Raw genomic sequence first — 16,284 nt, 5'->3', positions numbered from 1 at the left:
AACTAGGTCGGAGGACAGCACGCCTAAAGGCAAGGAGCCTAAGAGTGCCAAATGTGAGGCTTCAAAAGTCGCACGGTCCTCAAGAGGTGCCGGGGCGCAGGCCTCGGGTGCCTCCAAAGTTCAATCCTCTGGAGCTTCCGGGGCTCAGCCCTTAGGAACTCCAAAGGTTCCTGCATCAGGTGGGTCCACCTACAGGCCAGCTTTACAAGGGGCTATATCCCGAAATCATGGAGGGAGGCGAGGGTAGTATTCATACCCAAAGAGGGTCGAAAAGGCTCCCTGGAGCCTAAATCCTATCGACCCATATGCCTCACCTCCTTTCTCCTGAAGACCATGGAGAAAATAATTGACAATAATATAAGAGGAAGTTTAAAACTCCACAGCAAACAGTTTGCTTATAGGGCGGGTAGATCTACTGTAGACGCCCTTCATCATCTTCTTAGAGAGGTGGAAGGCACCCTCAACGCAAAGGAGATTCTGCTTGCAATGTTCGGTGATATCGGAGGGGCCTTTGACAATACCCTACATACCTCCATATGCAATGCAGCCAAAAGGAAAGGGATAGAACCCTCCACTGTTAAGTGGATACTAGCTATGTTGAAAGGACGAACCGTTACAGCCTATCTGGGAGAAACCGAAGTGACTGTGCTGACGTGCAGGGGATGCCCTCAGGGAGGGGTTCTATCACCCCTGCTGTGGAGCTTGGTCATGGATGGCCTCTTGGAGAGGCTTACAACAGGCGGATTTAACGTCCAGGCTCACGCCAACGACATAGTGGTAACGGTTAGAGGCAAGCATGGGGGCCCAATAAGTAGCCGAATGCAACTTGCTCTCAAAATTATTGAAAATTGGTGCGAGGAAGAGGGGCTTACTGTCAACCCCTCGAAAACATCAATAATTCCGTTCACTAGAAGAAGGAATCTCGACTTCAGAGCTCTGGTCCTAAATGGTCAGACACTGCACTTCTCTAGTGAGTGTAAATATCTAGGTGTTATCCTGGACAATAAACTGAACTTGAAGAAACATATAGATAAGACTCTTTCCAGAGCCACGGCGGCTATGTGGGCATGCAAAAGACTCTTTCGAAAGACATGGGGAGTGAAACCGAAAATGGTACTGTCGTTATACACAGCGATGGTACGCCCTATTGTCACCTATGCATCTCTAGCATGGTGGACAAAAACCGAGGAGGTCACCACACGCATCAGGTTGCAGAAACTGCAAAGGTTGGCGTGTATTGGTGTCACAGGAGATATGCGCACAGCTCCCACGGCAGCGCTGGAGGTCATACTAGACTTGCCTCCCTTACACCTACATGTGAGGAAATGTAGCCTGCTCGAAGCAATAAGAATTTCCCATAATGGAAAGCTCCTTCCTTGGAACTGGGTTGGACATATGAGGATACTGAATCAACTAGATTCAAACCTCCTTGCAAAACCATCAGATATGCCAACCACCTACGATTTTGAAACGCCCTTTGAAACGGTTATAAATGACCGTCATAGTGCAATAAGTCTCATAAATCGTCTGGACAAAAAGTCATCCATATGGTTTACAGATGGATCAAAAACAGAAAAGGGCACCGGCATTTGGGATATATGGACCTAGACTGAGGATCTCTAAAGCCCTGTGAAGTGAGCCCTCGCTTCTACAGACCGAGATAATGGCTGTTTATGTATGCGCCCAGGAGTGTCTCAAAATGAACCTCAAAGGGGCGCATATCTACATCACCACGGACAGCCAAACCACGCTGAGATCCCTGGAATCGTGCTGTCAGGGGTCTCTGCTGACTTTGGAGTGCCGTAACACCATAAAGCAACTGGCCAGAGGAAATAAGGTGACTCTACTATGGGTATCAGGGCACTGTGGGGTTGAAGGAAATGAGAGAGCGGATGAGCTTGCAAAAATTGCATCAAGTTTAAGACCTGCTGGACCTAAGCCTTTCTGTGGGATAGGAAAAGACCAATACAAAGCTGCGGTCCAGCTATGGGAGTTGAACAGTAGGACAATCCACTGGACTAACACTCCTAGACTTGCTCAGGCAAAGAAATTCGTGAAGGTTTCACCTACTTACACCAGAAAGCTCCTGAAGCTGTCGCGAGCAGAGCTTCGGGTGATGGTGGGACTGCTGACGGGGCACTGACGGTACAAACATCATTTGTACCGTATGGGTAAGTCAGCAGACGAGATTTGCAGGCTCTGTGGATCGGAAGTAGAAACGGCTGAACACTTGATATGCAAGTGTCCAGAGTTGGCTGGCCTAAGAACCATTCACATGGGCAAGCCGGTCCTGGATACCAGAGAGGTAATGGCCAAGGCCCCTAGGGAGGTTGTCAATTTTATTAACGTCGTTGACGACCTCCCTGGGTTTCTATGAATGAGTAGGATAGTGAACAAAAGATCTGCATGGTCGCAGTTCCCGGAAGGCTTACCGAAGCAAAACGACCCCAGTTCAAATAATAATAATAATAACAGTCCAGACGCATATTAGCATGCATCCCAATGCTAAATACTGCAATCGAGCAGTAGACAACACGCAAAGTGTGTGTGGAATATTACCAACTATTTTACTACTCTCCAGTAGATTCTCATCTTCTAGATGGTAAGTGTAGAAAGCCGGATTTCCTGGCTTCGAGCTTTCTGGTTACTTATCTGTAGTGACTCAAAATTTTATTTTAATGCTAATTCTATGATTCGTCTTTGTTTGAGATATGACCTCGATTTGCTCCATTCGGAGAAAACTGGAAACAGAAGAATTCTATGTTTCTTGACAGCTTTTCGCTTGTGTCAGGAAAATTTTGGTTGTTGCGAGGGGACAGCAGGAGATTGGACTTTTACGTCCACCTCTTTTTGCTTTTCCTTTGCAAGGTGGTATCGATCCTAGTATCCCATGACGATGTTGTGGCATAAGGATGGGAGTGGAAGGTCTTATTTAAGTCCTTAATGGATTTTCGTTTTGTAGGATTTTAACGTCATAAACTCGCTCGTCATTTTTTTTGTACTCGTTGTTTGTAAGTCTACGATGTTTACGTTCCATCATATATGTATGTACATCAACTTTAGAAAACGGATCAATCTTATCTTCATCACTTCTGTAATTACAAGTATTAATTATTGGATAGAAATAATGGCAAACAAAATACATTTCTTAGTTTAGTTTAGTCCGATTCCTCTTTTGGAATTTTGCTCAAAAAATTTTGTTGAGTCAATAATTCGTTTGGATAATTATCGGATGATAAGCTTGTCTCGAGTAATTTAATTCCTTTCGGAGATATATACTTATACGACGTATATGTAGAGTCTGAGTATAGGAACAAAAATGTCTTTGTTGATGCGGAATGTCAGGTGAATAACCGACTAGACTGTAGACTATCTATCAAAAGTACGGAATTTTTCAATTATGTTCTAGCACTTTGTAAAAACGACCAAGATTCATTCAACATGAATTAGCATAATGAAACAAGAAAGGATTTATACTTACTCTCACAAGTAATAAGAAGTTTATCTCCAGAAGGGAATTGCTCATTGAAATAGGTCTCTCTGCTCTTTTCGTGAAAATACTGTAGATTTTTATATTTTCTTTATTCATGTAGTACCAAGGAAGTTGATTGAGTAAATACAGAGTTCTTTCGGACTGGAATTGAATAAAAATGAATCAATTGTAAATAATTCAGCTTCTGTTTGAACTTCTATTTGAGTCAGAAAAATTAGGTAGGTATGTTAAATTTGACTTTGACATATCTACCTGAGAATTAAGGTTTGTTATGAAGTAATCTGTTATAACAATTTCATACTAGGATACATACCTACATAAAATCAATGAGATTCAAACAGTTCCCAAATTGAAATTGTAATATAATTAAAAGTATTAAATCGGTACTGTAGGACTGTTTATTGTTTTCCAGATATTCACTAATTCGATCAAATTACAAAAGAGATTAATGAATTTTGACACTGTATATTATGACATCTTGTTGGCTAAATTGTTCAAATGCGGCATTCGAGGACATGCTTTGAAACTTATGCGAAGTTACATGTGTGACAGAACTCAAAGGGTGAAAGTTGGTCGAGATCGGAGTGCTGCTTCGGTGGTGGACATTGGAGTACCCCAGGGGACTATCTTAGGTCCCATATTATTTCTGGTGTATATAAACGATATAGCTAGAATAAGAAATTTAAAGGGAAGTATCGTGTGTTTTGTTGATGACACAGTACTTTGTGTCACAGGAAGGGACTGGCAGAGTGTTTACCGCACTGCTGAAGAGGATCTTCGAAGGCTGCATATTTGGTTGAGCAATAATCTTTTAAGCTTGAATGTGGATAAGACTAGATATGTTTCATTTTCTCTTCTATCAAGTGATCAGCCTGTAGGTACTTTAAACATACATGAATCCACATGCACTCACAATTCATTGTGTCAGTGTAATTCAATTGAGAAGACCTCCACTATCAAGTACTTGGGCCTGATAATTGAACAGCATTTGAGATGGGACAGCCAGGCAGAGTTTGTTTTGAAGAGGATAAGACTCTTAATGTATAGGTTTTATACTCTCAGAGATATCCTTTCTCGCGATAATTTACTTCTGGTATATAAGTCGCTAGCAGAATCTATAATTAGATATTGCATTATCGTATGGGGGCGCTTTTCGTAAGAGCTTGTATCACTTATAAGTGGCCAAAAACACCTTGATCAAGATTGTTTCAAGAAGGGATAGGCGATTTACGACTCTTCAATTGTACTCGGAAACCGGGCTGTTTTATATATGCTAGGGAATCTACAATTTGTTCAATGCAACGTTTTATTACAAATATGGGGATATTATCACAGCCACATGATCTCTTATTTTTCATTTTCTTGATAGTTTTAATAATCTCTGCCCTTTCAATCTTGAACATATAAAAAGAATTAATGGATCGTTTCATCTAACTGTCTCTTTTTGCATTTGGTGAAGTCTTAATATCACTTTTGACTGTATTGGTAAAATGTCTACTGAACTCATCTGCCAAAACCTTTTTATTGCAGCTACCAACATTTGCTATCGATGGAAGATTTAGTACTTTTTTCTTGTTACCTTTCAGTTCATTGATTATGTTCCACACAGCTTTACTTTTGTTTGCTGCATTTGATATAATTTCACCATAATATTTTTGTTTAGCCTCCCTCAAAGCTGCGTCATATTTACATTTAATTTTCTTATATTCCTTAGCGTATGTGGAATCATGAGTTTTTGCCACAAAAAGAAAATCGAGATTTGTTTTTAGAGACCTAATTAATGGTGATCTTTTTATTTCGTTTGATTGTGGCGTTATTTTAACATCCTTAAGTGGGAAACAAGTCTCAAAGATGGTATTTATATGACCAGCAAACGTGTTCCACATAGTGTTTATCTCGCTCTTAGGCAACACATAAATTTCTGACCAATCAATCTCACCAAGCATCCGCTCTAAATTCTCATAATAACTATCTTTGAATATTCTAACTTTTTTTGTGAAATTGTTATTCAAAGGGGTATTGCTAGTTTGGAATGTCATCTTTACACCAGAGTGATCTGATATATGCTCCTCTAATACCCTTGTTACTCCCATCACATTAGATATAACATTATCTATACATGTGCCAGATGTTTTAGCAACTCGAGTGGGTTCCATAGTACCTAAACCTAAATTATAAGTTTTCAATAGCATTAAAAAATTTCTAGAATCTTTGGTGTCCTTTAGGACATCTATATTAAAATCGCCGGCTATTATAATTCTACATTGCTCCAGTAAACATTTATCAAGAAGTAAAACCAATTTTTCAAAAAACAAATCCATATCATTCCCTGGTTGCGAACAAGGTCTATATAAGGAGATAATTATGTATTTAGTGTTTCCTTCCATACATTGTATTGCACAACATTCGAACACTCCCACAGCACTTATTGAATTAATATCCTCTCGTTGTACGCAGTTTTTTCATCTCGACTGAAAATTACGGTTCCCCCATGTCTACCTTTTTCACGACAGAAAGCAGCTTCCAACTTATATCCATCAAACTTATACTCTTTCAGTTCTTCCATAGATTCCCAATGTTCAGAGACGCATAGATAGTCTACTCAGTGTTTGGCCAGCATTTCCTCCACCCTCAGAAATGAGGTCCCAATACACTGAACATTCTGATGAAATATATTTATATCTTTCAATATTGGCTTCAATTTACTTCTTTTAGGATATTTGGTGGTCTGCCCAGCTCCCTCCGAAAAAAATTCTTGAATGAAAAGTTTCTGACTAGTACACCCTCCGGCCAGAACTCTGGTTTACAAATATCAGAATAAAATTTCTTAGAGGCCACACCAATGCTGAATGCAGAGTTATTTTTCTTTGTATTTAGCTTTTTTACATCAAACTCATATTTATCATTACTTTGTTTCAAATATTTGATCATTGTTTCAGCTGTCACTTCCTTTCCTGCAATTTCACCAACATATATCCATTGTTTTTTTGGAGCTCCTTGAAAGCCTATATCCTTATCTATTTCTTTAGTACCAGTACATATATTCCTATTCATATTTCTATTTTTTCCTTTTCTAGCAGACATCCATTGGCCTTCATAGTCATCTGAAACACCTCGCTCATTTCCACTCATTCTGACGGCCTTTGATTCCTCTCTTGCCTGTTTATCACTGGAAAGAACACTGAAAAAATCCCTAACATTCTCTTGCATGTCCTTTTGTAGTATTTCAGTGTCATTTTCGTAATTTTGGCTCATACCTGGTTTGTTGATCGTTATTATTGGCTTTTGAATACTTGTCGCACCTGCAAACTTGTCCACAATTGTTGGCATTAAACTTAAATGTTTGTTTTTGTTTATACTTGTCGACTTGTTTGACGTCTTTGACATTTCTTCGACAGTAGTTCCTCTCGACTTGTTTGACCATTTTGACATTTCTTCTATAGTAGTTCCTGTCTGTGTTTTCTGTGCTCTGCTTATCACGTTAGCATAACTAGACTTGTTTTCAACTTTTTTTGTTAAGTCTTTAATTTTTTCTTCTATTAACCTCACTTTCTCTATTAATAATTCATTATTCATTTTCAGTACTCCGTTTTTGTCTTGTGTTTCCTTTACTAATTCCTTAAGATATTTAATCTCAATATTTTGCATTTCTCTGTTTTCCGCGGACATGACCATGTCAGACCTTTCACAACACTGCACTTTATGATCGTCCAGTATTCTCAAATTTGGCTGCCTTTTAGCACAACTTGCATGCAAAAGTGAATAATAGTTCACACACACGCAATTTGACAACTTTTTCTTAACGCAACATTTATAATTTGCACCATTTTCCGAATTATCAGGAGGACCCGTCTCATACTCAACTTCGCTTCCTGATGCCATTTTTAATTTATATTTATCTCGATTGCTAATATAACTTATATCTGGTAAGCATTACAAGCATTACAATACATAATCGATGTTAACTTGGTCAACTTCAAAAACGAAATAGTCGATCAATGGCAGAGCGGATAGAACTAAACTGAAAGTGAATTAAGAGTATTCAAACGATGTGTCAGAACATCATACCTAGCCAGAATACTAGGATCTAAGAATCGAACACACAGAACTAACACACCCAGGGCCAAGCGACCGGGTGGAAAGAAGTTTAGCTTCTCTCGGGGCATAATTCAAGGGCGCCAAATTGACCCTAGATCGTTCTTAAAACTATAGCAAAATTTCATGATGAAAATTGATTGTTTTTGAAACACTAGGTACTTGCATGAGATAATTATTGTGGGGGTGATTCAAAATTCAATATCAAGATTTCAAGGGAGTATTTTTCAGGTCAAAATAAGACTTTTTTCCATGAACATGTGTCCGCAAACGTTAAGTTACCGAACCAAAAAGCGATAAAGTTCTTATGTCTAGTTAATGTCTAAGGAAACTTGTAATTTGCTCATAAACCAAAAGTTTTTTGTTTCCAATGTAATATCTAATAGGTTCTTATCTTTAGTAAAAATTTTAATTAAGTGTAGCCAATAACAAAAAATGATTTCACTCTTTTCTCGATGACGATCGCAGATGCGTAAAAGTAACAGAAACCGAAAAATTCATGAATATAATATAGTATTCATTCACCACCGCCGTACTGCAAAAGTTTATGAGGTGACAAAATATATCCCTGTAGCTTCTTACAATCATTCGGCTGCTGTAAACCCTAAAACATAACCTATAGTCCAAATTTGATCTTGAGAGCACAAAAACTGAAAGAGCAATGAAGAAAAAACTAAAAAAAAATCTTGAAACTTGTAAGCCCTGTATTAGGGATGGGAATACCGGTTACTCACCAGTCACGGTACATTCGCGACCGCTCCAGAAAAATACCGCTCCAAAATACCGCGATTTTGTAACTGTGGTTACAGGTAACAAAACCGTAGGCGATTGCAACTAAGTTGAGTACCAGCGACGGAGGAACGAAGGAAACGAGACCGTTGGGATAGACTATTTGTGGACTGTCCTGTTGAATGATTCATTGTTCAATGAGTTTCTACGTAATTTTAGAAGAACGTATGCAAGCATGACAAAATCATAAAACCATAAAAATGTGTTGGTGGATCAGAATAACAACAAAGGTTAGAATCTTCGAAGAGCACCTCATTAAAAACAGATGGTATAACTCCAGTGGAAATATACCATCATCAGGTAATCTAGGTATTACGTGAAAGAAATAATCTATGTGTATCTGGAATTTCATTGGCAAATTGACTGAATATTACACATTGATAGATACTCATTTCACATAGGTAATATCTATAATCGATTTTTTGTTTACCGTTATTTTACAGAGAATTTTTAAGTATATTTGCATTTCCAATTGATTCAATTGAGAATAAGGTTCAATTGTTGAAAATAATCTCGGACTAACTAATGTTGTAAATGTACACCGAAAGCTCATCTATTCTATGTGTGACATGCGCAGCATGCTACTTCTAATTTTATGTATCTGTGCTTCTCATTCTGGAAGCTCTCAGTTCTTTTTTAACTCGTTGTCGTCGTTGTGTTCACAGTTTACTTTTTCTCTTTTCCTTTCGAATAAACCGTTATAAACTCTGCAAGTGTTTTATTAAATATAAAAAACAACAGGTTATGGACACCAGATCGCTTACACCGCGTGTGAACCTAGTTTAAAGTTTTTCAGTTCGGGATAGTTAACAAAAAGTCGTTTTAAACAGTGATACACGTGTTTTCTCACAAAAGCAAAATGGCCGCCAATTACTTGATGAGCGTCCCCAAGCTTTTAGGACGTGAGAATTACGACGAGTGGGCTTTCGCAGTCGAGAATGTGTTTGTGCTTGAAGGACTAAGTAAATGCATCGACGGTAGCGAAACGGATCTTCCCACAATTGCTAAAGCCAAAGCAAAGTTGGTATTAACAATTGACCTTTCTTTGTTCCCACACGTGAAGGACGCCAAAAGTGCTCAAGAATTATGGACCAGTCTCAGAAACTTATATGATGACAGTGGTTTCATGCGAAAAATTGGGCTTTTACGGACATTAATATCGGCCAGGCTTGAAAACCACAATAGCATGGAATCTTACATAAATCAGATCATCGAGACTTCTCAAAAACTACGACGAACAGGTTTTAAAATCGATGAAGAGTGGATTGGTTCCTTGTTGCTAGCAGGTCTTCCTGAAAAGTATAGTCCGATGATAATGGCCGTGGAACATTCGGGATTAGCAATCACCACAGATTCAATCAAAACCAGATTACTAGACATGCAGATAGATGGAGGTAACAGTGGCAACAATGGTGCGTTCGCAGCGAACAGGAACACCAGATCAGGTTACAGAAAACCTTGGAGAGATGGCGCTAGCAAAGCAAGAGAGAATTCTGCAACCAGTGCGGCCGGTAAAACGTCAAATTCAAACCGACAGGCAAGTCAAAACAAAAAGGACCTCAATAATATTATTTGTTTCAAGTGCAAGAAAAGCGGACATTATATGTCTAAATGTCCAAACAAATCTGGATCTGAAGGAGGTTTTAGTGCTGTATTCACAACCGGTAATTTCAAAGAGACAGATTGGTATGTGGATAGTGGAGCCAGTGTTCACTTAACAGCATCTAAACAATGGTTAATGAACACAAGAAATCCTGATTTATCAGAGATAGTTGTTGCGAACAAATCCACAATTAAGGTTGACTGTGCAGGTGATGTCGAGATCAGAACAGTAACTGACAAAAACCATCGCATAATTTTAGAAAATGTTCAATATGTTCCAGGATTGACAACAAATTTACTTTCTGTTTGTCAGCTAATCAAAAATGGAAATAAGGTATCATTCAGTGAAAATGGTTGTGACATTTACAATCGCCATAATATTTTAGTGGCAACTGCTAGCTTGTGCAACAATGTGTACAAATTGAACGTGCATGAAGAGAAGCCAGTGTGCTATCAAGCAGTTAGCAAGAATACTTGGCATCAACGTTTGGGCCACATCAACGATTTATATTTGAAGAAAACATCGAAGTTGGTAGATGGCCTTGTGTACCAAGAGAAAAACATTGGAAATTGCGAGGTATGCTGCAGGGGTAAACAAGCTCGTTTACCATTTCCAAAAGAAGGCAGTCGAGCAGAAAAACTTCTGGAAATAATCCACAGTGACATATGCGGTCCAATGGAAAGCACATCATTAGGTGGAGCTAAATACTTCATCACTTTCACTGACGATTACAGCCGTATGTGTTTCGTATTCTTCTTAAAAACCAAAGATGAAGCATATGATAAATTCTTAGAATATAAAAACCTAGCTGAGAATCAACTTGACACAAAAATCAAAGTTCTGAGGAGTGATAATGGAGGAGAGTTTTGCAATCGAGAATTCAGCATGTTTTTAAAGAAAGCTGGAATTGTACACCAGACATCAAACAGCCACACACCTCAGCAAAACGGAATGGCTGAACGAATAAATCGAACACTGGTAGAGAAGGCAAGGTGCTTACTGTTTGAGGAAGGACTGAGTAAGACTTTATGGGCCGAAGCTTGCAAAACAGCGTGCTATTTGAGGAATCGTTCAGCATGCTCGAAGATAGAGAAGACACCATACGAAATGTGGACTGGTAGAAAACCCGACGTCAGTCACCTTCGTGTATATGGAAGTACAGTCATGGTGCATGTGCCAAAGGCCAACAGAAAGAAGTGGGATCAAAAATCAACAAAGCATATTCTAGTGGGCTATGATGAAACTACAAAGGGCTATAGGTGCTTCAACCCTAGTACGAAGAGTGTCATCACAAGTCGTGATGTGACGGTATTTGAAAAACCACCCGTAGTATCTCTTACTGAAGATCCAGAGGAAGATCTGGATTCAGTGGGGGATGAAAGTGAACCATTGTCTTTAAGTTCTGATGAATTAATCAATAATGAGTTTTCAGATAATGACTACGTTCCAGATATTCAAATAAGTCCACCAGACACGACACAGGTTCCAAGAAGGTCGCAAAGGAATGCTAAGAATAAGGCATTTGATGATTATGTCACCTACTTCAATGGTGCCCCTTCACCGAACATGCAACAAGTTCCAAAGTCTGTAGCAGAGGCGCTCTCCAGTGCAGACCGGCAGGAGTGGCAGCGTGCCATGGAGGAGGAGATTGAGTCCTTCTACGAGAATGAAACATGGGAACTTGTAGATCCACCTGAAGCGGCCACCATAGTTCAGTGTAAGTGGGTTTTCAAAGTGAAGTGCGGGAGTGAAAATGAAAACAAGTATAGAGCGCGTCTTGTAGCTAAAGGTTACACTCAGAGAGAAGGTATTGACTATAGTGAAACCTTTGCTCCGGTAGTGAGACATTCCACTCTGAGACTATTGATAGGATTAGCTGTAAAGTTAGATTTAAGGATTCTGCATTTAGATGTAAAAACAGCATTTCTAAATGGCATCTTGAGGGAAAATGTTTTTATGCATCAACCCGAAGGCTTTATTTCTGATCAAAGCAAAAACAAAGTTTTCAAGTTAAAAAAGGCTGTGTACGGCTTGAAGCAGTCAAGTCGTGCATGGAATGAAAGAGTTGATGAAGTGTTATCAGATATAGGCTATAGAAAATCTAAATTTGAGCCGTGTTTGTACGTTAAAAATAATCAAGGCAAATTAACGATTGTTGCTCTTTATGTTGATGATTTTTTTGTTTTTTCGGCAGACACGAAAGAGACAAAATTTTTGGAAAGTCATTTAAGCTCTAAATTTAAAATAAAAAATCTTGGAGAAGCTAAACACTGCTTGGGCTTGAGAATCAATCGAGATAAAAGTAGTATAACTATTGATCAGGAGCAATATATAAATGATCTATTGATTAAGTTTAATATGATTGACTGTAAAACTGTGTGTACCCCTTTAGAAATCAATGTTAAACTCAATGTTATTGAAGGGGAAGAAACTTGTAGTCTAGAAATTCCCTATCAGGAACTTATAGGAAGCCTCATGTATTTGGCATTGATGACACGACCTGATATTGCACATGCAGTGAGTTCATTAAGTCAATACAATAATTGTTACACGAGACTGCACTGGCAGTGTGCAAAACGTGTCTTGCGATATTTAAAGGGAACAAAGAATTATTCCATGAAATTTTGTAATGATAACTCTAGTATAGTTGGCTTTGCTGATGCTGATTGGGGATCAGACAGGCTAGATAGGAAATCTTTTTCGGGATATGTTTTTAAGTTTTGTGGTGGATCTATATCGTGGAAAAGTTGTAAACAGCGGACAGTTGCTTTGTCAACAACCGAAGCTGAGTATATGGCTTTAAGTGATGCCACAAAGGAAGCTATTTATCTGAGAAATCTTTTATTTGAGCTCACTGGAAGATTGGATTGTATTGAAATTTATAATGATAATCAGAGTGCCCAAAAGTTGGCAAACAATCCAGTTTTCCATGACAGATCGAAGCACATCGATATCAGGTACCATTTTTTGAGAGATGCAGTTTTGGAAAATAAAATCAGTTTGAAGTATTTGTCCACTGAAGAAATGGTGGCTGATATACTAACTAAGCCATTGCAAAATGTAAAAAACAAGAAGTTCCTGGGTTATTTAGGTTTAAGTACTTAAGTTGGTAGCGAAGATGTGAACTTTCGTTGAGTGGGGGTGTTGTAAATGTACACCGAAAGCTCATCTATTCTATGTGTGACATGCGCAGCATGCTACTTCTAATTTTATGTATCTGTGCTTCTCATTCTGGAAGCTCTCAGTTCTTTTTTAACTCGTTGTCGTCGTTGTGTTCACAGTTTACTTTTTCTCTTTTCCTTTCGAATAAACCGTTATAAACTCTGCAAGTGTTTTATTAAATATAAAAAACAACAACTAATTTACATTTGCTGCAACCAATTTTTATCGAAGAAATAATCAAGAAATATTAAAGAAAACATTGAAAATATCGAAAATCATCAATCGAATTGTTTAGTTCTAATTCTGGAAGATACTATATCATAGAAATCAAATATATTCCATTAGGCACTAAAAACACAATAGCAGAAACGATTTTTAGGAAGTTACAGGAAGGTAAAGGAATTTCTCCTCATTGAACATGGCGCAAATAAATGAAAAAAATTTAAAAGCACTGACAGCAGGAGTTTTTGGGCGATTATAAATGAATTTAGTTTTGTGAAAGGCACTGGTGTACTATTTTTGTTCACAAATATGAAAGTCAATGGCAGTACGCACAACACTGTAGATGCTGTAGACGTGGTATTCAACGTGAAACCTTAATGAGGTCCGGTGCCGGTACGCCGTAACTATCGTTACCCTATGTCCTACGTGAGCGACTAATGTTACGATGCGAGCGACGCCAATTTTATGTACTACGCGAGCGATGTGAGCAGCGCGACTTTTTTTGTCCTACGTTGAAATCTACAAACGCGACACGACGCGACATAAATATGGTTGGGTTGGGTTGGGAATGTGCATTGCGGAAGATCAGTCCGTTGTCATACGCATATAATGAGGTGGTCAAGAAAACGTAAATTATTCATATGTGAAAATGTGGCTTCAAAAATGCTAATTGTAAGACGCAGAAAAATGGAGAAAGAAAGAGAAATCCAACAAATTAAATATTTTTGGAACGAATGAATTTTGGAGAGTTTCACCACTTATATAAACAATTAAGGACTTTTCCAAATTTATTCCACAGTTCCTACAACATTTGACTATATAGCAACAATAAAAAAAAATCTAAGAAATACGTAAACCATTACTGAATTGAAATATTTTTTTTCAATCTGCATGGATACCTACGTATTACATATAAATAAGGTTTATTTATTATTACTCAATGATATATTAACCTCAACTATATTTATTTCCTTCAAATGGATATTTCTTCAGCATTAGTAATATAAGTTATGCGTAAATAAATGAAGTGGAATAATAAATGATGATTATTGGTGGGATTTCAAATAAATTATTTATTTCCATGAAACTAATATTTGTTTGACCATAGATCCAATAAATGATCCATTAACTATAATGCATTTTCGATAATATCAAATAAACACTTCTCCCAGTGTATATAATACTATAGTTAATTTGTCAATCTCACTTGTTTCCCCCAGTTCATCGGCAATTCTACATTCTCTATCCACCAACAGTCGATTATGATATCTTTTATCAGTCTTGTCCCAGAGTATACTGGAATTTCTAACAGCCAGTATTAAAACTTCGTTTGAATCATTCATTGTAGAGCGGTCGAAGTAAACGTGCCTGCATCAACAAGAACTACTGAAGTTCGCGCGTATTCCGCTTGGAAATATCAAACAATTTGATCGCCGACAGAGCGCGAAATTCGGCTGAAACAGTTTTACGACCGATACGACTGCACGTAGGACAGCGCTATTATATTCCAATGTTTGATATATCGCGTTTGGTCGCGTCGAGCTAATCGCTCGCAATAATTCGTTCACGTAGGACACAGCGTAACGCTGTGTCCTACGTGTGTCCTACGTGGGTACGGCCATGGTGAGCCGCTTCTCGCGTCTCGCTTTATCGCGGCTGATTAGACTAGCGCTCGGCGACTGGTGAACCTGCTAGATTGTAGCAGGTGGTGGTCATAGTGCACCGCTCTTCAAAACGTCTCGTTGTGTTTGCCGCTGCAGCATAATTCATTTTTCATCATGAATTTATGCCGTGAGGATCTTTTGGGTATCTTAATAGCTAGTGATAATGTTTCTTTGAAACTAAAACATGGAAGGTCTGATTATTTTGCAAAAATTTCCACTTTCTATAAATATTTCAAAATAGCAACTCATACAACATTATTTGGTTATTTTGCTCTTAATATCTATTTAGAAACTAATGAGTAAATAAAATATAAAACACCGACCACCAGTGGTCGAGAATTAAGTACAATCAAATTGGTTCTCGACCGCGAATAAATAAAGGGTAGAAATAAGTGTTTCAACGTTAATTCGGTGGTCGCAAACTAATATTCAGAAAGTAGATATATAAATGAATCAGGGTATCGAAAAAAAAATGAAAATGACCCAACAGAAATATATCGGTTGAAATAAACAATTATTGAAGTAACATATTGGTTCTCAACTACTTTGGTCGAGAAATAAAAGGTACAAATTTTCCAATATCAGTTCGCGACCGCCGAATATTGAACAAAAAAATATACATTTATTTGCTTTTTGATTGAAATACACTCGAAAATATATCTTATAGTTGATATGGAACAAAATATACACACATAATTCATTCAAAATAAGAAATAATTACTATTTTCTGGTCATATATCACAAAGCACTTTTCTAAGAGAGGACGAGAAAGAACCCTTTTCTATGAAAGACGATTATAAACTAATTTTTAGCGCGAAAACTTTGACCTATACCACTACTATGCAAACTATCTTGGAAGGGTAGAATGGTCGAGAACACGTACCGCGAAAATATTTTGCACTACATGATATATTTTAATTATTATTTCATCTCAAATCACGGAATGGTCGAGAACCAGTGCATTTACCCTAATTCTCTTCATATTTTTGTTCATTGGTTCAGTACCCTGAGTATATTTGTTTATTTCATTTACCATATATCGACTCATATAATTTCCACCGACTGAAAGATGTAGATGAATTTCTTGTAATTGAAACATCAAATTTTCTCTTAAAAAAATTATATTGAATAAGTAAAAAAAATAATATAAAATAACAATATCCCATATCACGCTATTTAAAAACACTTTAGAAATCAAAATTTCTTTATTAATGTCCATCCTATCGATATTTATTCACTACTACGTCCAAATTCCT

The 16,284-nt window shown here is 37.8% G+C and overlaps 1 protein-coding gene across 1 annotated transcript in view; it reads right to left on the bottom strand.

Moving 5' to 3' along the window:
* The window catches only part of LOC123680833, an 87,894-nt gene that overhangs the window by 5,179 nt on the left and 66,431 nt on the right, over positions 1-16,284 (bottom strand). Inside the window, exon 8 of the mRNA XM_045618950.1 lies at positions 3,482-3,634. Coding sequence (XP_045474906.1) covers positions 3,482-3,634 — 153 coding nt within the window. The remainder of the gene's footprint in view (positions 1-3,481; positions 3,635-16,284) is intronic.

Source organism: Harmonia axyridis, chromosome 5 (assembly GCF_914767665.1).
Source record: "Harmonia axyridis chromosome 5, icHarAxyr1.1, whole genome shotgun sequence".
Lineage (NCBI taxonomy): Eukaryota > Metazoa > Arthropoda > Insecta > Coleoptera > Coccinellidae > Harmonia > Harmonia axyridis.
This window is presented reverse-complemented; position numbering and strand designations above follow the sequence as displayed.